This window comes from Hoplias malabaricus, chromosome 4 (assembly GCF_029633855.1).
Source record: "Hoplias malabaricus isolate fHopMal1 chromosome 4, fHopMal1.hap1, whole genome shotgun sequence".
NCBI classification, from domain to species: domain Eukaryota; kingdom Metazoa; phylum Chordata; class Actinopteri; order Characiformes; family Erythrinidae; genus Hoplias; species Hoplias malabaricus.
The window spans coordinates 56,511,411-56,535,820 of record NC_089803.1 but is presented as its reverse complement, the minus strand read 5'-3'; the positions used below and the strand labels follow the sequence as shown (position 1 = coordinate 56,535,820).

Sequence of the window (24,410 nt, the reverse complement as noted above, 5' to 3'; positions counted from 1 at the left end):
CATACTATTTGTTCGACTGATTTATTTGGACAGAAATAGATAAAAGTGCTAATTACAAAACTGCTTTTACCCACTGATGGCCACCATCTTTAATCTTAAGCTCAGGGTGGGGACATTTCAGTTTAAATTTCATACTTGGAATTCTGACATCCAAGTTCAAATGGAATGCAGATTTGGTTTCCAAAGTGTGGTGCTCTCCCCCTTGGTGGGAGCTATTGTGGGGAAGGAGGGGGCGGGCAAGACAAATGAATACGATACATAATGCGTGTCACTTGTAATAATTCCATTGTAAAAATGATTTGTTGCTTATTGTTTTGTTCAATAAAAAATTGCAGTTTTGCATAAATTCCATCGGTTTCTGGAAGCAGTAGTTGTGTATGTTTGTGTCGGAATTGGGAGGCCTTGATAATATTCTCATTTAAACAAAGCAAGGGAACTGCAGAAACAGGTTTGGGAACCATTAATTTAGTCAAATATTTAAAACATTATCCACAGAATCCAGCATCTGTGTTTTGGCTTGTTTTCCATGTTGCATCTGACTCTCTTTTTTCATCTACAGGGAAATGTGTGTAAATTATTGTCAGTGGGTGGTGGAATACAGATGCACCAGACAGAGATTGCGAAAACTTTATATTCCTTCAAGTATAGTGAGAAAAAAAGGATGAAGCCAAACCTGACAGAAGGTCTGAATGTTAAAAAGGTGTAAGAAATATTAGTGCCAGCAGATTAGCCACAGTAGATTTACTTTTTTTTTTTTTTTTACCTGAATATGTTGGCCTAGGAGGCACAGGAGGGCACACCAGCTTTCCGACAGAGTCAGACAGTGGTGTGTCAAGACTCCAGCTGCTAGGGGCAGGCTTGACCACTTTCACACACAAAACATGCAGCTTTGGTCAGTTCATTTAGCTCAGTACAAGCACAGTCCAAACACAGTAGAGCAGTGTCTTATTTAAAGTGGCACACTTCATTGAAGGGCAGCCATAGGCTATTATCTTTGCAGGATTTGTGAGGAAAACAATTTTTTTTAATGCACTGGCTCATGGCACATGCAATTATCACAGGAATCCACGTTGGTGCCACGTTAATATACGCGTCTCATTTTTAATTCAATTTCTACTTTACTTTGTTCAAATCTTCTAACCTTCACTGGCAGTTCAAAGAAAGCAATCAAAATGTTGGGTCTTTTTTTAATTAAACAAGGGGGTTTCTTGGCTAGATCTGCAGGATCTCCTTGGAATACTCGGAAACAGAGCTGCACTCTGGGCAGAACCTTCGAAACTGCAGACGCGTACAGCATGAATATCATAAATAAATATTTGACTTAAATCTTGCCTTCAATAAAACCTAACGCTGGAGAAAACCCATCGCCCTTGGGAATGGAAGCCTGCCTTTGTACCTCAAAGGCATTAAATGCAGATTTCAATGAGAGAATAGATAAATGGATGAGAAGATGGTGACTGAAATATTCTCCCTCTATTCTGAATTGTGATGGAAGTAGCACTAGCGCACCTGAGTGTGAGTCGGTCACACACGTGCAGCCACTAGACAAGAAGAGAACTGTCAACTTGCATCAAATCCAGCTTGGCAACCATCAGAATGTCTCACGAAACAAATCTTACAGCAATGCTGTGGCCCAGAGCATGCATGTGAGTGTATGTGAGGATCCTGTGATAAATGCAGCTCACCTTTGTCTGGATTGGAAATGTTGGGGTCACTGCGAGGCAGAGAGGCATCACCTGCCGGATGTGGCACTGGTCTCTGTGGAGAAAATACATGAGTTGCTTATAGAAGCACTGTTTTAAACTATATCTCTCTTCTTGCTTCGTGACCCTGTCTTTTGCCGCCATAAATTTATTTTTATTATAACAGAATGCACTGCTATGTCACAACCGTCACAGTGCATAATGCTCCTTGTGTTTGTTTGCCTATGATAATCTCCATGGATCAAGTATCACTGCTCTGATCATGAAACCCTATCTGGTAGATTACCTGGTAGATTAATTGTATGTATCGAGTTATACATCATAACAAGCCATCAGCATAATATAATTGTGTATGCGTAAAATATGATTTGGAGGCCTTTTTCTTAAGCATGCATTAGCAAGATTACACCTTTTAAAGGATATATACACAACTCCTAGAGCTTCTCCACTCACTTGTGGAGAATATACATATGACATGGCCATAGTATAGATATATTTCTGATCAGTATATTTTAAATCATTCATACATATATTAAATAATTTGGGAAACATTTACTTTTTCACTAATAGGTTGAGAGATTTTGGAGAATAAAAATATATAAGTGTAGGGTCAAGGGAGATTGTGTTATATAGTGTATATTGTTTTTGAGGGGTGGTGGAAGGTTGTAAAGTTTTCAATCTCACATTGATAGTGTAACAAAAGCAGCATTATTTCATTTTCAAAATAGTATACACATTATTTTGTTATATTATGTAATATTATGTTTTATATAATATAATGTTTCTTTCACACCTAGACAACTGCAATGTGTTATTCACTGGTTTACAAAAAAAATACACAATTGACAGGCTACAGCTTGTTCAGAACCCTGCAGCTATAGCACTAACACAGAGAAAAAAAAGAGAGCACATATAACACCTGTTCTAGCTTCATTACTCTGGCTGCTTCTCTCTTCTAGAACAGATTTTAAATTGGTTTATGCATTAGCACCTACATACAGCTCAGAATGTCTAACAGAATATGCTCCAAGATCATCAAGCACCCTATTATTGAATATTCAGGATAAAATAGGTTTCTATTTCTGTTTCTAAGTATCCAATATCTGGAACGTGTCACCCGTTAGTATTCATGAGATATCATCAGCTGAAAATATTTTTTAGCTTAGAATTTTCTTAATAATTTTATTTGCTTTAACTGATTTATTTTACTTTACTTTAATTATTAATGCATTTATGGATTTTTCTTTAGGTTTCTTATGTTTTGATTATTTAATACAACTCTTATTAAATTTAACCTTTTATTTGTTATTACTTACGGCTTATTTGTATCTAATTTAATTTTATTGCTATTTTCAATGTTTTTGTTGTTGATTTTATTGTGAAGCACTCTGAGCTACATTTATTGCACTGCATAAATAAAGTTGATTATTATTATTACTATTATTATTATTATAATATGTGCAGTGTATTTATCTCTGTGTGGAGGAGGGAGGTAGGGATATATAGTGTAGAGTGTAGTTACCTGTGTTGGGTCAACTGGGTTGGGAAATATAGCACTGCAAGGTCTCTCTCTTGGAGAGAGGCAGGAGTTCTCTCGGGTGTGTTTGTGTTTCTCAGACAATTGCGGTGAACCTGAGAAAAAATTGAAGACAGGGTGTTAGGACACACCGTACAATAATGTGTATCACCCAGCATATACACGCACGGACACACACACACACACACACACAGGACTTTGCACTCTCTCTCCTTCCACACTTTCTCCTGTCTTTCTAAGCAGGCAGTTGAGCAGCGGTATTCCCCTGCCCCAGGTAACCTCCCACTGAGGTGAGAATTGTGCTGCGCTGGTGACAGATGGCTATTTGGTGGAGAGATGGATGTACAAAGAAAGGGAGAGGCTCAGACGTGCCTGCAATCTGGCCTGTTTCCTCTGTTAGGGCGTCAGGAGGGACAGGGCAGCTCTCTCCTGCCCCCCACCTCACCTTCACAGCACTGCCTGTTATTCTCCCCAAAACATTCGAGCCTGTCTGCGCCTCACGGGGGTCTCAGTGAAACCAGAGAGGCAGGAGTGTGTCTGCCAAGAGGACACTATCACTTTCCAAAAAGCGTCTGTATTTTCCTATAAAGTCCCACATTCACTAGAGAGCAGAATGCCCTGAAGCTATGAAGAGTGAACAGTGATAAAGATGTGCATATTGTCAGGGGGTATGTGTGTAAGTCCGTTTTTCTACACATAGTGTGAACGTCATTACAATGAAATTCATTACAAATGGACCAACAGAAATGCTCCAAAACATCCTTCCATTATCATGAATTTCATTATAATGGCCTTCAGAACAAAACAATATACACTGTCACTGTGCTGGTACCCTCAAGGATACATATTTGTACCTTTAATTATGGAACATACTTGTACATTATTCTATTTTAACTGTAGATTTTAAAAGTGTGTTAATTTCATATGCTTCATTTCATCTCCAGGACTATATTGTTTTTCATGTTTTATAATGAAATCTTATAAACATTTCCCTCTCCATCTGGAGAAAAGAATCTAATGTACCTTTAATGGAAAGAGGCAAACCATAGTGAACATCTTTATAACTGTTGGGTGCTTTCTTACATGTGAATGAGACATGAGGTAGGCGGATGGTGTTTAAAAGCAAGTAACTGAGCTCCTCTCTCTGTGTGATTTATCAAATGTCTGGATATTTTGCTCTGACATAGTGAATCGAGTCTTCCTATTATTTTCTGAGGTCCACTTATAACCATAATCTAATAATTCTTCTTGTTTCTGTGCCTTAAAACATGTTTGGGTGGGATTAGTTTTAACTCTGGACATTGGGTAACAATTATTAATGGAGCATCTCAGTAGCTTGAATCCTGTCCAAATAGACGATTTCAGTCCTTTTCTAGAGCACACTCCCGTTTCAGGAAAGATTCCTGAGTCTTTTACCTACTGTGAAAAGAGCAGTAAAAATAACTCTGGGCTATGCGAATTGACATGTGCATGAATATTTTAATGTATCCAGAGGAAAACAAGTTTTTCGCAGGTTTTCTCAGGAATAGAAAAGCTGGAGGAGGTGTTTAGTGATAAAATATACGGTTCAAGTACGAGTCCAAGCTCATCTGCTGAACGACACCCCACTCTCAAATTCACTAAACAACCTAAAGGATCACTCAGTAGAGAGATGTTTCTGGTAGCTGTAGGTAGGTTTTGTGCACAATAGCAGTCTACAGACATGTTATGTGTCCTATTCATTAAGTTACCTTTAAATGGTTTATAATATAAAAGTTATAATAACAGTGTGAATGATTAGTAAAGTTTTTGCCATCTTCCCACCCATTTTCTATTTGGAAGGACTAGAAGATAAAGTCAATAAGGGTTGGATATTTTTGGTGGTAGGGCTGTACTCAAAACAGTAGTGACAGTCTAAAAACTCTATAGAACTGTGGTTTTTGATCCACTTGGCAGTATGTGAATCAGGTATCCACTCCCATCTCTTTTATTTTCACCAAGATTTATTTATCCAGTGCAATTCCACCATAAACATCACTGATGTCCTTTGATAAAATGATACTAACCCCGCTCCCCATGCTTAACTACACTCTTCTGAATAGGACTTTACACCTAGGAAAAATCTCCTGTTTACTACCTCATTTAAACACAGCAGCTGCCTTCACATTGTGTCAAAATATCGTGATGAATGGACCATCAGAAATGCACCAAAATTACTTGGAAAGAAAAGCATGTTTTTCGTTGGTCAGTGGCAATATAAGAATGAGTTATATTCTGATTGGCTGTCCTGTATCGTGCTTTATTCAAAAAGCAGTATAGACTGAAGCATGAGAATTAGACTACTGTTGGCTGTGTAGATGGATCTCTCTTAACATGCTGCTACCTGAGACACCTCAAAATCATGTTTTCATCAAATAAGTAAATAAAGTTGAACATTAAAATGTAAGTAATTTTTCTAGGTTTACATACCATTTCTAACTCATATCTACAAGTCAAAGAAGATTCAGTGTTCCATAATATCAAACCTTAAAAATAATTTAGAAATGAAGACACACACATTTACACTTATTACAACACATTTAAGCATATGTTCAATTGTAGGAAAATATCTGAAAAAATAAAAATTGCAAAATAAGTACACTTCCTGTGCAAACATCACAGCACATGTTTACTCTGTGATTTATTTTCTTCCATTTTTACAAAATAAGCAAAACAAATAAGACGTCTGCATTTAAACCTATGATAAAATACCATACGTATGTGTATTTACAACACGTGTTTCTGCTGCAAGGTGTGTGGACTGTGACTTTAATAAAACTCTACTATAGCAGGGCTCTAACAATCATTAACATTTGCTGTGGGCTTGGGGAGAAAAGCCAAATGGCCATCCTCACCTCTGGCACTGGACGGAGCTGAGCTGGTGACATTGGGAGATGCCGAGTGATTGGAACTTAGGCTTGAGGTAGATGGGCTGGGCTGAGGCCAGACAGGGAGAGAAAGAAAAATAAATAAATAAATAAACCCTCAAGATTACAAACAGTCCTGTGAGATCTGAGTCTAAGATAAAAGCTTCATTCCAATTCTGCGTTTTTCAACTCATACCTGAAAATCTTATTATCATAGAGAAAAAAAAAGGTGAGAAAATACGGAGAGATTAAGGATGAGTGTGAAAGAGAGATGGAAAGAGAGTCTGAGATGAAAACAGCAGGAGGGCAATTAAGAGAGAGATAAGAGCAGAAGAAACAGAAGCGAAGAGAGCAAGATTAGGCAAAAAGATGAAAGAGACACTGATTGGGAGCAAAGAGAAAGAGAGAATAAAGAGATGTAAGAGGAGGTGTAGTAAGGGTAGAGGTGGCAGGCTGATTTAGAGCCCGAGAGCTTTGTTAAACCAGAGGAAGTGTGTATGTGTATTTATGTGTGTGTGTGTGTTAAGCTGGAGCACTCACCTGCATGTTGAAGACTTCGTCTGAGCTTTCTGATTGGCCCGTGATGTTACTCACTTCATTGGAGGCCTGCGATGACAATGAGGACGAAGAGTAGCGGTTCACTGCAGGATAACTGAGTGGACTAAACAAACAGAGAGAGAGAGAGAGAGAGAGACACGAGTGTTAGCATTCAGCTTCCATATGGCATTTTTATTTTGAAGCAAAGCTGTGAATAGTAAAATCATTGCACTTGAGGGGGGGATTACAGCTTGGCAACTGCTATAAACTGACAGTTCTAACACAGCTAACACAGACAGCTTTCCAGTCCAATAAGTGCAAAGAGACACAAACATGGCACAGTCAGCGCTGTGAGACACCCTACTCCAGTCTCTGACACACACTTTTAAAGCACTGTTCCTGAGGCTTTTCCCAGAGGAGTAAAGTAATTTAAGTGACTGCAGAGTAGATCTGTGGTTTTAAACCAGTATGAATCTGCATTATTGGGGGGAAAAAAATCTAGGTAGGCAAGTGAAATAATCTTAAATCAATTCAACTGTATATAGAGGATGAAGTTGATAGTGTTACCTTGAACAATCCACATACCTATTTTTGCTTATCATGAAGAGGTCAGAGAAATATGAGAGCGATATGAAGATTTTTGTGTGGGCATTGATCTAATTATGTTTTCTGCTATTGCTGAGCAAGCAAAAGCAACAACATATCTTGTCAACAGCAAAGGATATTCCTTACTGGGGAACTGTTTTGGTCAGCATATTCTACTAAAAATAGAATAAGTAACATTAATGATACGTCATATGTCTAATTAATATATTACATCAGAGTATTAATAATAATGTTTCATAAGGATGATTTCAGACTAGCAACTGATGACTATAATTAGATTGAATGGGGTTTTGGCCAATGTTGCGCGATGCTTGCCAACCATGCAACAGCTTCCAACAATCACATTTGTGTGTAGAACATGGATAGATCAGTTGGGAACACTCCTTTGTAAAAGAAGTAAAGCTTAAAGAGTGCTTTTCTGAAGCGGGACTCAGAAAAGAGAGACTCAGATTGTGATGTGGTACAGGATAAACAGCAGTTCCCAGTCTCTCACCTTCGTCTGGGAACTACTCGACCTCCCTCTGGACTCAGGATGTTGGGCATCGAGTTGCGGCCGCTACGTGGGCTTCCATTGGGGAAGTTGATAGGGCTGGCCCTCACATAGGCTGGGAACTCCTGAAGTATAAATGGTAATTAATCAAGATAAAAAGTGAATGCACAAAAAACTAGCATCTATTGAGTGTACTAGTAAGGTCCAGTTGTAGTTTACTGACTTTTTAAACATTGAAGACATAAAAACAAGTAAATAACATAATAAGATTAAAAAAAAACTGTCAATTTCATCAGTTCCTCTGACCATATATGTGCACTTTGCATTCTACCATTACAGAGAGTTGTCCATTTGCTGCTTGGCATACACTGTAAGCCCTCTTTCACCTTGGTCTTCAAAGTTCAGGACCTCCACAGAGCAGGTATTATTTGGGCAGTGTATAATTTTTCAGCACTGCAGTGACACTAATGTGGTGGAGACATGCTGGCTGGATATTTTGGGTTCTCAGACCAGCAGTGACAAAGAAGTGCTGTCTCTCATCCATCCCACCACAATGTCTGTGTCATGGCATTGTTCAGAATTATCCACCATCTAATTTACACCTACATTTTGGTGGGGTCTGTGGAGCTCCTGATCATTGATGTACAAGGTAAAGGGGGGCAGTTGCTCTGCATAATAAAGTATGCAGAGCAACAGACTGACTACTGACTGTAACTGCACCTATATGGTAAGTACAGCTGATAAAACGGAAAATGAGTTTAAAAAGGTCATGCTAAATTACAGCAAACATATGGGCAAACGTAAATATAATAATATAATAATAATAAATATATACAATATTTAAATGCTTATTGGCGGCACAGTGGCGCAGCAGGTAGTGTCGCAATCACAGCTCCAGGGACCTGGAGATTGTGGGTTTGAGCACTGCTGTCTGTGAGGTGTTTGGTGTGTTCTCCCCGTCTCTGTGTGGGTTTCCTCCGGGTGCTCCGGTTTCCTCCCACGGTCCAAAAAAAAACCACATTGCTAGGTGGATTGGCGACTCCAAGGTGTCCTTAGGTGTGAGTGTGTGTCGCCCTGTGAAGGACTTGCGCCCCCTCCAGGTTGTGTTCCTGCCTTGCACCCAGTGATTCCGGGTAGGCTATGGCCCCACCGTGACACTGAATCGGAGAAGCACTTACAGATAATGAATGAGTGAATGAATTAATAAATGGTTATTATCAGGACCTACTATGCATGCAAAGAGTATGCAAATTACTCAAATCCACAAGGAAAGATTTCACTGGAACTATATAAATCATTTTGATTACCCTCCCCAGATAATGAAAAACTCACTTTTAACATAATTTTCTTACCATAATAAAGTAATCTTTTATCTATATATTGTGCAATAAAAAACATTCATAGGGCATTACCACCTCAAGCATTTTTGGAAGCAGAAAGTGTAACAAAATAAATTAAGAAAAATAATAAATAAAAAAACTCCCAACACAAAGTTTTAAACTGTAAACCCATTGCACTTAGCCCATCTGAAGGCTTGTAAACAGCAGGAAAACTAGAATGTTTTTTGCAAAGGAGAGCCTGCCTGATCTGTGGCGTCAGATCCTATTATAAAACTTTGGGGGGGAAAACAACTTTTTTGTGAGGAAAAAAGCAAAAGTGCTTTTGTGAATGGGTAAAAACGGGTCGCAGGAGGAACAATAAAATTTGCACTAAGAAAAACCCACCTAGCATCAGGAAATGATACTTGTCAATAGACATCCATTCATTTATTGTAACATCATGAGCATATGAGCCTGATAGTATACGTAAGTATAAGGCTGCTTTCGTTAGTGGTGCTTACAGGGAATAGGACCAATGTTTATTGAACTCTATTGTCCAAAGCATATCACTGTAATGAGCAAAAAATTACTGTGGGAGACACTGAGACAGTATTATTACCCAGCACTATGTTAAAGTTTTGGCTGAAAGATGTATATTGGTTAAATGCATCATTTTTGTTTGGAATTAAATTCACAGACAGCCATAACATCACTTGCTCTTGTCTTAAAACATCAGTTTTACCTGAATTCCAAGGCTGGATTTCATTAAATGGAATTGGTCAACCAGTTTTTTATGCAATGGTCGCATGTCCTGAGGCACAAACTTCTCATGCACGGTCAAACCAAACTCCAGAATATGTGCCTGAGGAAAAGGAAAGCGAGAAGGCGAGAGAAACATAGAACAGAGTGTGTGATTTAGCAAAAAATACAGCATTCAAATAATTTAGAAGGCCTTTTCACTATATACAGCCCGATATTCAGTCCAGGGAATGGGCAGATTGAAAAGAACCAATAATACCATATTAAAATAATGATATACTGATTCCATTCAGTGTTGCACATTCAATAGTACACTCGTCATTCTCTATTTGCAGTGGAACAAGCAGTTTTATCTTATTATCTTGTAGCTTGTTATTGTGATTACAAAAGCATGTACTGGTTTGGTAGTGGAACATCACTCTAACACTTTAAACTCACTGCTAGAAAATTGCAGTGATACATTTTAAGAAAAAAAAAAACAGAACTATTCTCTTTCAGTCGTAATTTTCCCAAATGCCAAAATATGCTTTAGATGAAAAGGGGAAAATGATGTATGAGCATGAGATGTTAAACTATGTACTGAATACATTTCCTTAGTTTATGCCTCACACATTAAAAGATGTATCAATACTGACCTGCTCAAACATGAGTTCTCGCAGTCGTCCAATTTTATCTCCATCCTCTGGGTGATTCATCATGTAGTCTTTCACAAAGAATGCCTGAAGAAAAACACACACACACACACACACACACACACACACACAAAAACAGTTTTTAGAATGTTTAAGCAACCAAACATGACACAGCATACACATCTTCAAAGCAAAAACTGAAAAATGATTGGCTTAAGGCTTGTTGCAATCTTGTCAGGTGGAAAACATCTTTAAAATGCTGGAAACTTCAGCTAAATGTTACATCGACTGAAGGGCAAATTCTCCAATGTATTAACATTTTAATAACCTGTGACTTTGGAAATTCCTCTCAGTAACAGAAAGTGTCATACATATTTATATCTCCCTCTGCTGACCTCTCGCACGCTTACATAAGTGCATACGTCATCTAACCTCCGAGTACTTCATACGCGTGCTATAGCGAGATGCCTAAAGAAGACTTCTGATTTTAAATCCATTCTGATGCTATTTGGTGATGTCATGGCACCCAAATGAACTTTCCCTGACTGTTTGAATCAAGTGCGAAAGGTAGGCGTTCGGAGAAAACACGATGCTTTAAAGGAACACCATTGAGAACAGAGCTCAGGAACACAGGCTTTCTCAAATCTTCAGACACGGAAAGAGAGCAGGGTGAGGAACAGAGCCTGGATTTGTCTGCAATCTCTCCCAAGGATGACGGGCCTCTATCTCCAAAGCGCCAGCCAGAGAGGGAAAACTACAGGAGGCCGCGCCTTCCTCCAGCTTCAAAGAGTCACACCGAGCAACTCCAGTGGCCTGTATCTGACAGAGCAGCCGCTCCACCATAACTCCAGCACCACTCCAAACATGGCCTAAAACAAACAAATTTTAGCTTTACAGCATGTCTAAATACAAGAAATCTTTAAACTCAGTAGACTAGTTTCCAAGGCAACAGTTTAGCTTTGTATTAGATTTTTTATTTTTTTCCCATAGAGAATCATTATTAGCACTATAAGTCTAAATTTAAGACACATCTTTGACCAACAACTGGTCCATGTTTTCAAGTGTTTGTCTAAAGACAAATTAATCAGCACTGTTAGAAATAACTGGTGTTTTCCAGACAATTACTAAATCGTGTAAATTTATGTAACCACTGTGTAACTTCTGCTGATATTTCCACTCTTAGAGATGGATTATATGCATGCATGATTAAAAGCACATATAAACAAAGCTCAGGTCTTACATATATGTAATTACATTTAATTCATGTAATTACATGGACTAAAAACGTAGCATATAATGTGCATTTACAGAAGCTGTACTATTTTAATCCATCTGAAACAATGTATACATCAGCATTACTTACACAGTTGTTACATGTGTTTGTTAATATTCGATAATAGTTATTAAAGATACGTAATATGAAGTGGAAAACAGTGTCACTAGAAAAAATTCCAAATAATGCTACAGTTTACTCCAGAAATCCCAAAACTTAAAATTTATTCTGGGGCAAGAAAACTGTTCCAGCTTCTTCAGCCTTATTTGGACAGGATTAGCTTGTGGACATGAAGTAATGTAATTATTACCAGAGTATCGCAGTAGTTTTAATCCCTTCTGAATAGACCATTTCAGCAATTTCTTTTTTTTTTCCCCCCAGAGTACATGGTCCTGTTTCAGGAAAGATTCCAGAGCTTTACATCTACTGAAAAACAAGCTGTAATAATAACCTCAGTTTTCATTAATCTCATGTGATTTGACATGTGGGTGAATATTCTGACATTCTCCACGGTAAAGCAGTTTCTTTGCTGATTTTCTCAGGAATGGCGCTGGAGGCATTTAGAGATGTGATATACAGCATAAATCTGTTAAGTCGTTCAAGTATTTGGCTAACCTCAGGTGTTGAAAGATGCACCACATTCAAATCCACAAGATGACCTAAAGCATCACACATGTTCATATGTCAGAGGAGTGGAAGGTTGAGCAGTTACAGGGATGTTTAGTGCACAATAGCAGTCTACATACATGTTGAACATGTATCAGACTCATTAATTTATTATCAATAAACAGTTTATATTAGTAGTTAAAAATATGTGAAGGATTATGGGTGAGTGAAGTTTTTTACGGTCACTGAGAGATGGATATTTTTAGTTGGGTGGCTGTTCTCAGAACAGTATACTTAGTGACAGTCTAAAAGCTCTGGTATTTTGTTATGATCCACTGTGTGATGGCAATGAGTGAATTCGAGTAGATCTCTGTTATGCTCACCAAGATTTCTTATGTGCACTACAAATATTCATCATTTAAAAAAATCATATTTAACAAAGTAATTATATCTGAAATTTGTTTCATTTAAAACAAAAGAAATACAGAAATATACTGACACTTAAAATACAATATTTTCATGAGTTTGCAAATACTTCAGTGAAAAATCGCTGTCAGGGCAGACCATAAATCATTAGAAAGTATCAATTTAAACTTAGAGATTTTCCTTAAGGGAAAACCTAAAGAGCAGCAATAAACCTAAATATTAATGCCAAAGATTGGCCATTCAATAATGAGCTCACTTCTGCTGCTCCAATGTATCACGACCCAGATCCATTTAATGAATTTCATTCCACAATCAACGGCCCAAACTGAAATATGGCTCTGGAAAAATGAAGCAACTTTTAAAAGACTATGAAAAACTCAACACATATATAAAACTGATGGCACAGATGTGCGACCCCATTCATCACCACAGAACACATGGGCACACACACACAGGTGGTCAGTGATTCTTACTGAGTCGATTCCCTTGACAATGCATTTCTGGAGTCCATCAAGGTGAATACTGCAGGTGCGTTAAAGCAAGGTTGCTATGCAACAGACTGTCATGCACACTTGAGAGAGTTGCCAGGTTGACCCAGCACAAGCATGCAGACTTCAAGACGTTATAGATTTTCCCAGAGCTTTTATTCCCCAGAAGAAGAGGCTGCTTTTAAGACTGCACTCTTCGTTCATTTCCCTACTGCACAACACACAGCAGGAGGTAAAAGATTGCGTAGACAGAGGTTCATAGATGATCCCCACAGGAGCAGACACCACACAAAAATCATCACCTAACTCAACTATACTTCATTTATTAAGGGATTTAGGGACATCGCAGAAAGTTTTGTCAAACAAAATATATTAGAGAATCATATACAAATTCACATTCTTGTGTTTACTATTGTTATCATTGTTAGTTTTTTGTTAAGTATATTTATAAGGCATTTATATACATTTATATATATACAAAGGGCATTTAGTAAGTTCTCTGTAATGAGACTTTGGTTGTTCCCCCGTATGGGAGGGGCCGAGATGCTTACGGGAGCTCCCAGCATTCTCAGCAACCACCCTTTCGGATGTTTAAGAAGCTATTTAGGGGTTTAAATGTTGCTGAATTGGGGGGGAGGGGGGTTGTGGGTGTGTGCTGATTGTGTTGTATGTGAATCTGGGCTTGGTGCATACCAAGATGTGGTGCTGTGTTGGGGTTCACCGAAAAAGGGGGTCTTCAGGTGTGTGGTGCCTCTGAATCTTGCTACATAGCAAGCCCAATTTTTTGCCTGTTCTCTTGCTCCTTTCTACCTACTGCACTTGTAAGAAATCTAAAAAAAGGAATCAAATTTGCTTGTTGCAGTGATGGCTTGTTATCCCTCCCTGTGACATCACAATATAATCCAATAATTAATAAAAATAATAATAATTAATCCTGCATGTAATTTTTCAATGGCTCTAGGAAGTGACATCATGATGAATACCATGATGTTTCAGGGTGTTTTGGCGATAATATTCTGGGCAATATCAACATAATTTCAACAACACACTAATGCAACCAAAAATGTTATATTCATATTGATCATATTAAATTAAATATATTTAATAAATATTAATAGCATTAAATGTTTTTATTTATTAAAAAGTTTTATTTTGCTACAGATGTTCCAAATATTGTGACAATGAAAATCAGTAAACATTTACTTATTTTGTAAGCAATAGTAATTTACTAAGATACTAAATTTTGTATAAACCTATGAAGATATGAAAAAATTGGGGGAAAATTGAGGTCATTTATAGCACAATGCCAGAAGCTGGGCTTCCGAATGCAAAGATTGCACAAAGTTAAATAAATAAATATATAAATAAATAAATAAACAAACACTTTTGTTTTGGAAATAGCTGCATATTGTTATGCCTATTTGTCATAGACACATATTTCCTTTGCATTTACCTAGGAAGATATCTTTAAAATTTTGAAAAAATTGCTCAGATGTATCCAACATTTGATTGGTAAATTCACAGATGTCTTTCTTGCATAATCATTTAAAATACATAGTACATCTGTAACTGCTTAATTTTATTCAAGTTTGCAGTGGGTCTGCAAAGTGCAAACTCACTGCAAGGCAGAATCAAAGCATGGACAGGGTGCCAGTCCATCACAGGGCATTACATGCTCACCCCGCCTGGGAGGAAACAAGAGCATCTGGAGGAAACCCACGCAGACACAGGGAAAACACAAGACAAATTATCTTAAGGAGAAAGAAAGTTCATTCGGGTCACAGAGATTGGTAAAATGCTGCAGAGTGAAAAAAAACAGACAGTGCAAATACCAGTGCATTAGGGAACTTCAGGGAAATAAGATTAACTTGCATGAGGGCAGCCCAGACACTCACCAGTCAACTAATTCAAAGAGGCTTTTATTTTATTAGAGTTAAATTCATTAAGATTAAGCTCCTACCAACCACAATGTCTTGCAGCACAGTTAATATAATTTTGCACAAAGCTGACTCTAGGCTTTTTTGCAGGCATGCTGTCCACTTCCTTCTGTCACAAAACCCATTCACAAATATACACCAGCAAGACTAATTAAACTGTTCCATGAGACTCTATGAGAGTTTCAGTAACTAGCATCCCCCTAGATCCACTTTCATATATTTACTTAAGTCAATAATTAGCTACATACTGTGACTTTCTAATATGTTCTGGCCCATCAAGTTGCAGAAGCAGAGGAGAAAAACATAATCAGGCCATTGCAATAGCACAATACAAAATAACTTAGCAGATGTTTGTGGGCTCATATCATGAGTTTTTAATCTTTTGCCTTCATAGTTCATTCATAGCTGATTCCCTGTTCCTGAAAACCCAAAGTATTTATTGAATATATAATAATTGAAGAGTTAAAGGAAGAAAGTTTAAGAAATAGTTTATTTTCACCTCTTGGTAGCGGGCTAGCCCTCCATTTACAGCTGCATCAATGACTCCGTTCAGACACATGGTGAGAGGGTTGATGTTCGGCATCTGTCGAGTCTGGCACTGGGTGATGAGAGTACGCAGCTGAAGATTCTTATTCTCAATCACTTCGATAGCATTCTCCAATGGGCTGACCTCCACCTGCACCACAACAAACAACCATTACTTACACCCAGCATGGAGTGTTTATTTAATATAGCTAATTTGACCCCAGGTCAAAAGGCACATATTGTTAATTTCCTAAAAGTGAAAGTGTATTAAAACATCCATTATACTAAGGACTAACTCTTAAATACTGCATATTTCTGGTTTATTTCCATGCGTAACATTAACATAAAAAGTAAACAAATAAATAAATAAATATGATATAAATACATAAAGTATAATATACCCAAAATTGTTCATTTAAACATTCACACCTTTGTTCTACATAGAATATTTTTCATGTTCTTACAAAATACATCACTGATAATAAAAGATATGGCATCCACATAATACTAATGGTCAATTATGGAAGCAAGTTTTCATGTTCAATCTTTACCAGAGAGGATGTTTTTCGTTTTCGCTGTGAGTAAGATTTTTAGCTAAAAAACAAGACCAGCAGTAATGAGAGTGAAATGGCTTTCTTTCATCAGTGATAGATCCCCTCACCAGCTCACGCTTCTCCACCTCAAACCAGCGGGAGATGCCTGGAAGACTCTGCACCAGGGTCAGTGTAGTCCTCTCCACCCACAGACTCTAAATGGCAAAAAAAAAACAAAAAAAAAAAAACAAAGAAACAAGTTAGTACACAGGCAGCTTCTGCCCTCGAGGGCTAGGCTTCATAAACCACTCATAATACTGACAGTCTTACACGGCTTTCACTCACAAACACCATCACGTTTGTTCCTACACATTCATTACTGTCTGTCACTTGACAGCTACAACCAAGTACCATTCTATTAAGTGCATTCTATTTCTACTGTCTTCTATAGCACACTGTTTTTAAACAAAGCTTTTAAAATAAGTGAGTAAAAATTCATTGCCTTTATTTTAACCACTGACAAGTAAATGCTTTCTACAGTGTTTTTTGTTGTACATCGTAGGCAATATTAAAAATTAAAACCTATATAACAGAAAAGATTTCGCTGTCATCGACCACTACACAGCCCCATGCTTTGTCTCCACGCTGGGCTATCACACGTCATTTAAATAATGTGAATCAGCCTTTTCCCACATGAAAATAATTAAGTCTAAATATTGGTCCACAGTCACTGATCATTACTTTGAAGCACGCTTGAGAATTGGTCCAGTAATATAAAACGAAAACGGCTCTCGTTGTCTAATGCATCCGTCCGCTCCGTCAACAACCCAAAGATACACAACCCCGGGTAGATCATGATGACTGAAATGTTTTTTTTTTTTTATTATTATTATTTATCCTTTAATTTAATCATGTATTATCAAAAACAAATTCTTATTAGCATTATATTTCAAGTAAAAAAACCTAAGGAAGTACTGCACAAATGTTTTAGGCACCAGAGATTGAGATTTAAAAAGCTATTTATCTGAGCAGTAACTGCTTATTTGCTATAAAACAAACACTGTGTGGGAATGTGCTGGTTTAACTTTTTCAAATCTCTCCTTGTGTCATATTCTTTGAGGTCATCATTCAAAGCCCCAACAACTGTAAGCAAAGGTGGTCTCTCTTCGGAAATGTAATAGGAGAGCATATAATGACATGGTATATATAAAGTGACCCTCTTGTTTTATCAAACACTGGAAGATATCCAAATGAATTGGGTTTTAGGAAATACAGGAATTGAACAGAAGATATTTATATGAAACAAATCCTTGAGCCTTTGGGTGTGGGAGATAAATGAATCTGCGATGGACGCAAGGCAGGACCCTGGAGGGGCCGCCAGACATTATTCAATATCAAAATGTATAACTTTTAAAAAAAAATCTTTGTCACAACATTCATATCATGACAGCTGCAGTTGCAAGCTGCACAGTTGTGGCTCAGTGGGTTTGGGCTTTAAACTCTCGGAACAGAAGTCTCCTGCTGTAAATCTAATCCCATTTACTTTGTCCCAGCGAGCTGTAGGTTTTAAAATATTTGTCCTTTCTTTTAGCATTACCCCGAGGAAAGTCCACAGTACTAGGTTGTTCTAAGTGTGATATAAAACGGCAGGCTTGAAAAAGAGCATCAGTGTTCAAAATCTGTATTTCAAACACATTATTCTCTAAACTGCTTTATTTTTAAATCTTCTCCGTTTATTAAGTCTTTTTGTCCTCACATATTAAATCCCACATTCATAAGTCTGACTGTGGATGGTGTTCTAGGAGGTTTCCTCTGCTTGTTTGGGCTAATGTGTATCCGACAGGCCGGCTCAACAGGGAGAACTTGCAGAGAACTTCAGTTAGTGGAGATGAGATTCAAAAAAGGCTGCTTTCTCCAATGTAATCTTATCATCTAAATATCATCTCAGCTTAAGTTAGCCTGTTAATGAGATTTTTTGGACAATATTACTTCATGATAAGTGATGCAGGGCAATACATACCTCAGTGTCTGTGAAAATGTAATATCGGGCAGGCTAAACTGTTTATTTCAAACCCTATACCCACTAGAGGCCGTGGGAAATCTAACCCCTGCGGTAGATATGATCCACGTTTTTGGATGTGATTTTCTGGGCTGGATATTGAGCGAGAGAGAGGAGGGAAATGATATTTGGAATGAGCTGGTCTCCTGGCCCCTAAAACTTTAATTAGCCTCACTGGGCTGAAAGTGAATAATGCAACACATGAGAGCACACCTGAGCTCTATACACACTTCTCTTCCCACACACACACAGGCTGAGAGACTGAAAGCACGAGTACCCAAGTCACATATATAGACAGAGACAGAAATATTAGAGACAGAAAATGAGGGAAGAGAAGGAAAAAAAAAAACAGTGGCAGAGAGATGGAGATAAAGCCTGCAGGCTAAACGCCAGCATACACGTCGATACTGAATATAAGCCCACCTTAAACTCATTCTCCTTGTCTTTGGTGCCCTTGTGGAAGGGGCGATCATAGCGGAACCTCCAGATGTTGTTGACCTTGTAGAAGCTCTTGATGTTGTCTGGAACGCCATCTCTCTGCAGGACGTCCTGGCTGTCCGGGATAGGAGTCACAGCATAAATCTGCAAATCTAAGGCATGGCCAGTTAAGGAATGTTCCAGAGGTGAACACATGGAAGCTTTATATATATATTATAAATTTGTATTTTCAATTATTCTGGCAGCAGCATTAAACCCATAGTCACAGTTAACAATAACTGGTGTCAGACATTATATGTGATCCTTGTTTTGACACAATTATAACTGAATTGATATGTTTGAATTACACTTGGAAGGTGAAAAAAAATGTAAATGATAAAAATTCTGATACAAAATAAATACTATTTGACAATAGCTGACAAGTCAATTTCCATTCCATCAGGAAATCTACTAGGAAATCTACTATCTACTAGGAAACAGAAATAAGTTAAACGAAATATCTCCTAATTTAACTCATCAGACAGGATAACCGCTGTTACGCATGCGTTCTCGACTACATTATTAAATTAATAAATAAACTCTAGTCCCACTGATTGACATGTTCTACTCGTACTATGCAGTTTTGTTTGGTCATTTGTGTGAATACAGATTACACTCAGACTTCAGATGGCGTTCTGTTCATCTGGGTTCAAGGCTAGTTCAAAAAGTGCTTTTCAGAAACAATTAGCAGTTACACAAAGATGACGATATATGAAAGCACTTATTAGACACATTAAGAGACCATTTTCTTTCAAAACACAGTGCCCCCCAGTGACCAATTCATCTGAAATTTCAAAGGATAGAGTGCATATGTGATCATGCTATTCAAGTTTCATAAAAACTGGCCCACTCTAAGCCTTATAACTCGTGCTGAATGCAGACTGGCTAATGTTTTTCTAATTACTGAGGCGTCCTTTGAAACCCTTTTACAACAAGGGCCAAGCAGAATGCAAATTTCAGTGATATATACTTTACAGAGTTTCCTATTAATAAACAACACGTAAACACTACTTTCTTTATATTTATTTTCTAGACATTATCAGATGTTTCTAGGATGGCTATCTTTCAATGGTTCCATTTGTGAATAAATAACCTAATCGTGTGATGTCCACTCACAAGCCCAGCTACTATAACAAAGATAACAAGCATCAATTCATCCAATCCAGGAAAACATACTTAAAAACTAATGATATTTGAAGTGTGACAAGCTCATGCAATGGCAGAAGATATGAATTCGAACAACAGAGTAGTTGTTAGAATAGTCAGAGTAGTAAGAAGTGTTTCTATGCCAGTTATTATGGCGATACATAAAATGCAATAGCACCAAACGTTCGAAAATTTGGGATAATTAATTAAATAAGACGACAATAGGACATCTTTAAAGTGTAGTGTGACAAAAGACAGAAAGCTTATAGTGACCAAAAGAGTACCAAAAGAACACAAACATGTTCTAAGTTACCACACTTTTGTTATTACATTAATAACATGACACCCTTGCCTGGATAGTATATAAAATGGCAATTGTGTTGTAGTTTCCAGTAGTAATCCAAGATGGCAATTTGTTGTACAGTTGTACAAATATTTTTAACAACTGGTGGGATTTATGCACAGGATGTCTAAACATGAGCAAGTGAAGAAGAGAGTCACACAAGACAAGATTCACACAGAGCTTACTAAACATCTACACATTCGCAGGAAATTTAACTAGAATGTGACTTCAGAAATGTTCCATTTCCACACCAGAAATAGCTCATCTTCACACCAATAATTTGAAAGCGTGCAAGCAGCCACTTTCTAACAAACACATTACCACTTCACACTGAAACACATGAAATGGAGAGTACACTCCCCTCCCACATAGTGACAAAGCGTCCTATTCTCTGTTCAGAGCAGCATATTGTACAAACAACCGGCAGGCTGTAGATCACAACCCAGATCAACAAGGACCCATCAGCACAGAAATATGAATCGAGCATGGCAGACATCCAGGAAGGGCACTGATTAATTGCTTGCGAGGATAACAAAGCACTATGCTAATGCAGTTTGACCGCTCCTGTCTGCTCTAATTGCACTCGAGAGAAAGTCCCATATTCGGCACTCTCCAGCCTTCAACACATCTGTCCCAAAACTTTGGAGTTTACCACAGCCGAGCGCAGTCAGACTGGGACACGATCGATTTCCTGCCAGGGGACAGACGTATATTTACAGCAGGCTACTATGGTCCTGCGATTTGCTCAAAGCAAAAACATTCCTCTATCCCTCATCAGAGATGCTGTTCATATCAGTGCAGTGAACAAGCTAGGAAATCTCCAGGGATGGGGGAAGAAAATAATAAATAAAAAAATACCTGCACCATATAGAGGCAGCATCCACTGTAACAAATCTGTCCTGAAATAGCACAGACTAACCCTGTGTGAGGTGAATTTGTGAACTCTATTATCCGGCCTTTGAAATAGTACAGTGATTGAGTAGCTGAAGCAGGATAGATCTCAAATAACTGCTTAAACTATAAACAGTTCACTTGAAAGCATACTAGTTTGTATAGAAAAACCAAATCAGCATTGTTATTTTAATCACTGTTTGATTATATTTGAGTTTTAAATGGATCAGGAAATTTTGCTCTGAATTCATGACTAGATCTGATTAACCTCATGAAATTGTGAATATTTGTAATTATGGGGCATTTCCAGTGTTCATACACAGCAATATTTTCACAAAGCAGATGTGTTAAACAAATTATGAACAATGACATTTTCTTTGGCGAGTGATGATACATGTGTGAGTTAGAGTGCATGTGTATGTATGATGTGCGTATGTGTGACAAGAGGATACACTGGGCCTCGGCCTGGTAGATGGTCTGGTCTGGCTGGTTGGCGTGTTGCATGGCAATGGCGTGAGGGAATTCATTGAGCATGCGCTGCTGGAAGGCCTCCAAACGCTCGTAGTCATGACCACGACACACAAACTCCTTATTCTGTGAAGCCCACACACACAGACCCAGACACACGACACAGACACACAGGCACACTTTAATCAACCGCAGACTGTGGCTTACAGTGCCATCAAGTGGACTCCAAAGAAACAGAGGAAGACACTATTCACGAATCACAGGGTCTGTTATTCACATTTCCTTGGTGATAGAGACTGCCACTTACCCGTAAAAAGAAAGGAAACTTTTTCCCATAGAAACCTACTCTAAAGAACTCTGGCTCCAATCTCTGCTGGTCCATTATTTTATCGTAGAGAGAGGCCTCCATCATCTGCACATTGTGAATGAGAAAAAACATATGTGAATGAGAAAATCATGACCTGCTTCAGTGATGTCACCATTACTCCATTTTGAAAAACAATTCAAACTAGCAATGTTCTTCCCTGATAAATCATCTACGATAAACATTTCTATGATGATAATAAATATTATTATTTCTACTAGTTCTACTAGCCTCTTTTCCCTACATTAGACTAGGGGTGGATGGTATGGTGATGCTTTACGGAAACATAGAAACAATTCAATTTCCAAATCTTGAACATCTATGGATGCTTTGTTATTATTCATTGTTATTATTCATTATATAGTTCTGCTACTATAGTTTATATAAGAACAAACTTGTAGTGACAGTCTTAATATGCACATTAAACATAACGCAATAAAGAAACATGAAATGCCTACCCTCATTTTGCTCAGGTTCCTGTAATCATAATATGATTCATACTGATCCGCCAGTTCTCTGCACAGGAGGATGCCATTCTCCCAACACTGAAGGTGAAAAAGAGAAAAAGATAAAGCATGTGAACCATCAACAAATGAAACTGTGGTTATATTAATCTATATTTTATTTCCACTAGGGGGCGGTAAATGACCATTCAATTCAATTTGTACAAATCCACACAAGTTTTTTTTTTTTTCTTCAATACGTGTAGAGTGTTCTGTCGTGATGCTAATTAAATGGAAGGTTTTCTACCCTGCTGCTTCCTAATCCCTCAGCAATGGCACTCACAGATGTCTCCAGACGAGAATACACAAGGAGATGAGGCTATGGAAGCGGGGTTTTGTTTTTTTGTTTTTTGTTTTTTTCCATTCAAGGAGCTGATGATGAGCATGCTGATTATGTAAATTCTGTTTTGTTTTGATGAATAACTAATGGAAAGACTATCTCCAACTGATATTTTGATCACTAGATGATGGAGTCTAGGTACGCAAGTGTTTCCATGCAACAGGGGATTCGGAAAAAGGCCTAATGTGGAAAACAAAGAATGAAAACAGAAAAACCAGAATGATACATTAAATATCAAAAATCATATGCACATTGTGACATAAACAGATCTGTGTTCGCAGTAGGAGATTCTTAATTTAACAGGTTGCATATTCCAAGGAGAGTTACAGACAGAGCCCTGTCCTGGGTGTGTTCCTGCCATGGGCCCTGGGTACTTCAGAGGCATCACGATCCTGATCAAGATAAAGTGTTTACAGGAGATGAATGAATAAACGAGTGTGTGTCCTAACTCAACAGGATCCAAACATTATGTTCTGGTTTAACAGAGAGAGTAAAATAATTCTCAAATACATTTTTTTACTTGTTTATTTTCAAATTATACTTTCAGCTTGACTTTATTGATGTTTTAGATGTTTCTCCTACTTTTATTGCCTTGAACATCTGGCAGATTGGGGATTTTTATGACTCTACGATCTACGAAGCTTAAAAACAAATGATATCTCAATTTGTATGTAGAGTTTAAAATTGTTAATATTGTGAAGGTAAGTTCCTTTTTTGAGGCTTTTGAATGTTAACCCAATAGGTTCTACCATAAGAGAACGTTTTATTCACATTCTGAAGGAAGACCGCTGGGTTTAGACAATTTTGTCTGGCTGTGGCCATGTCTGGATTTAACCCTGCTGTGACAGTGTTCTCTACATTCAGCTTTGGCTCAAACCTGGGGGCTTCCATAAGTTTTATTTCAGAGATTTTAACACTTATGATGTGTTGTATATATACAGTCTCTGTCAGCACAAATGACAACACAACTGTGTTAATTCACACATATTTTGTGTCCAAAGTGTGTAGACGCTTAGACGGTGTTTTGATTAAGTATACTTCCCACAGGACAAGGTACTTGTTGCAAATGGGCCTATATCCTACCAGTTTCAGAAGAAATATCCAATTACTTGCCATACAGTGTATTACAATAATGCCATTAAAACATATTTATTATTAGGACCTTTCCACGGTCGAAGTTTTGGATGATGGTAAGGTGCAGGTATTCCTTCCTCTGCCATTCATTCTGCATCGGGTAATTCAGGAACTCCCTCAGGGGTCTCTCGGACCACTCCAACAGCTCGTCATACAAAAGCAGTGTGTAAGATGCCTCTAAACACACAACCACACACAAACAGAGTCACAAAAAACAACCACAGGGCACATCTCTTCCCTCTTTCCCTTTGGAGTATCATCAGTTTCCTCCATTAACACCATTACCTGTGTAGTTCTGGGCTTTCATGTGCAGATCATAGAGCTTGTGGATATAGCGGATGTACATCTCCTCTTTGTTCAGCTCTGTTTTATAGAAGTTCTGCAGATAGAGAGAAAGAAGGATGGGGAGAGAAAGAGAGAGGCCAAGAA

At 37.9% G+C, this 24,410-nt stretch overlaps 1 protein-coding gene across 3 annotated transcripts in view; it reads right to left on the bottom strand.

Annotated features, from left to right (window-relative positions):
• dock4b (dedicator of cytokinesis 4b) overlaps positions 1–24,410 on the bottom strand; it is a 156,178-nt gene that overhangs the window by 25,032 nt on the left and 106,736 nt on the right. For 2 of the 3 annotated variants that reach the window (XM_066666918.1, XM_066666919.1), the window contains 16 exons: positions 24,267–24,360; positions 24,010–24,158; positions 22,463–22,549; positions 21,948–22,052; positions 21,625–21,766; positions 18,739–18,905; positions 16,385–16,471; positions 15,698–15,874; positions 10,472–10,555; positions 9,820–9,939; positions 7,762–7,883; positions 6,666–6,786; positions 6,114–6,195; positions 3,226–3,335; positions 1,686–1,758; positions 764–865 (listed from right to left, as the gene is read on the bottom strand). In XM_066666918.1, the coding sequence (XP_066523015.1) occupies positions 764–865; positions 1,686–1,758; positions 3,226–3,335; positions 6,114–6,195; positions 6,666–6,786; positions 7,762–7,883; positions 9,820–9,939; positions 10,472–10,555; positions 15,698–15,874; positions 16,385–16,471; positions 18,739–18,905; positions 21,625–21,766; positions 21,948–22,052; positions 22,463–22,549; positions 24,010–24,158; positions 24,267–24,360 (1,822 nt within the window). The remainder of the gene's footprint in view (positions 1–763; positions 866–1,685; positions 1,759–3,225; positions 3,336–6,113; positions 6,196–6,665; positions 6,787–7,761; positions 7,884–9,819; positions 9,940–10,471; positions 10,556–15,697; positions 15,875–16,384; positions 16,472–18,738; positions 18,906–21,624; positions 21,767–21,947; positions 22,053–22,462; positions 22,550–24,009; positions 24,159–24,266; positions 24,361–24,410) is intronic. The other variant, XM_066666920.1, reaches the window with a different exon arrangement.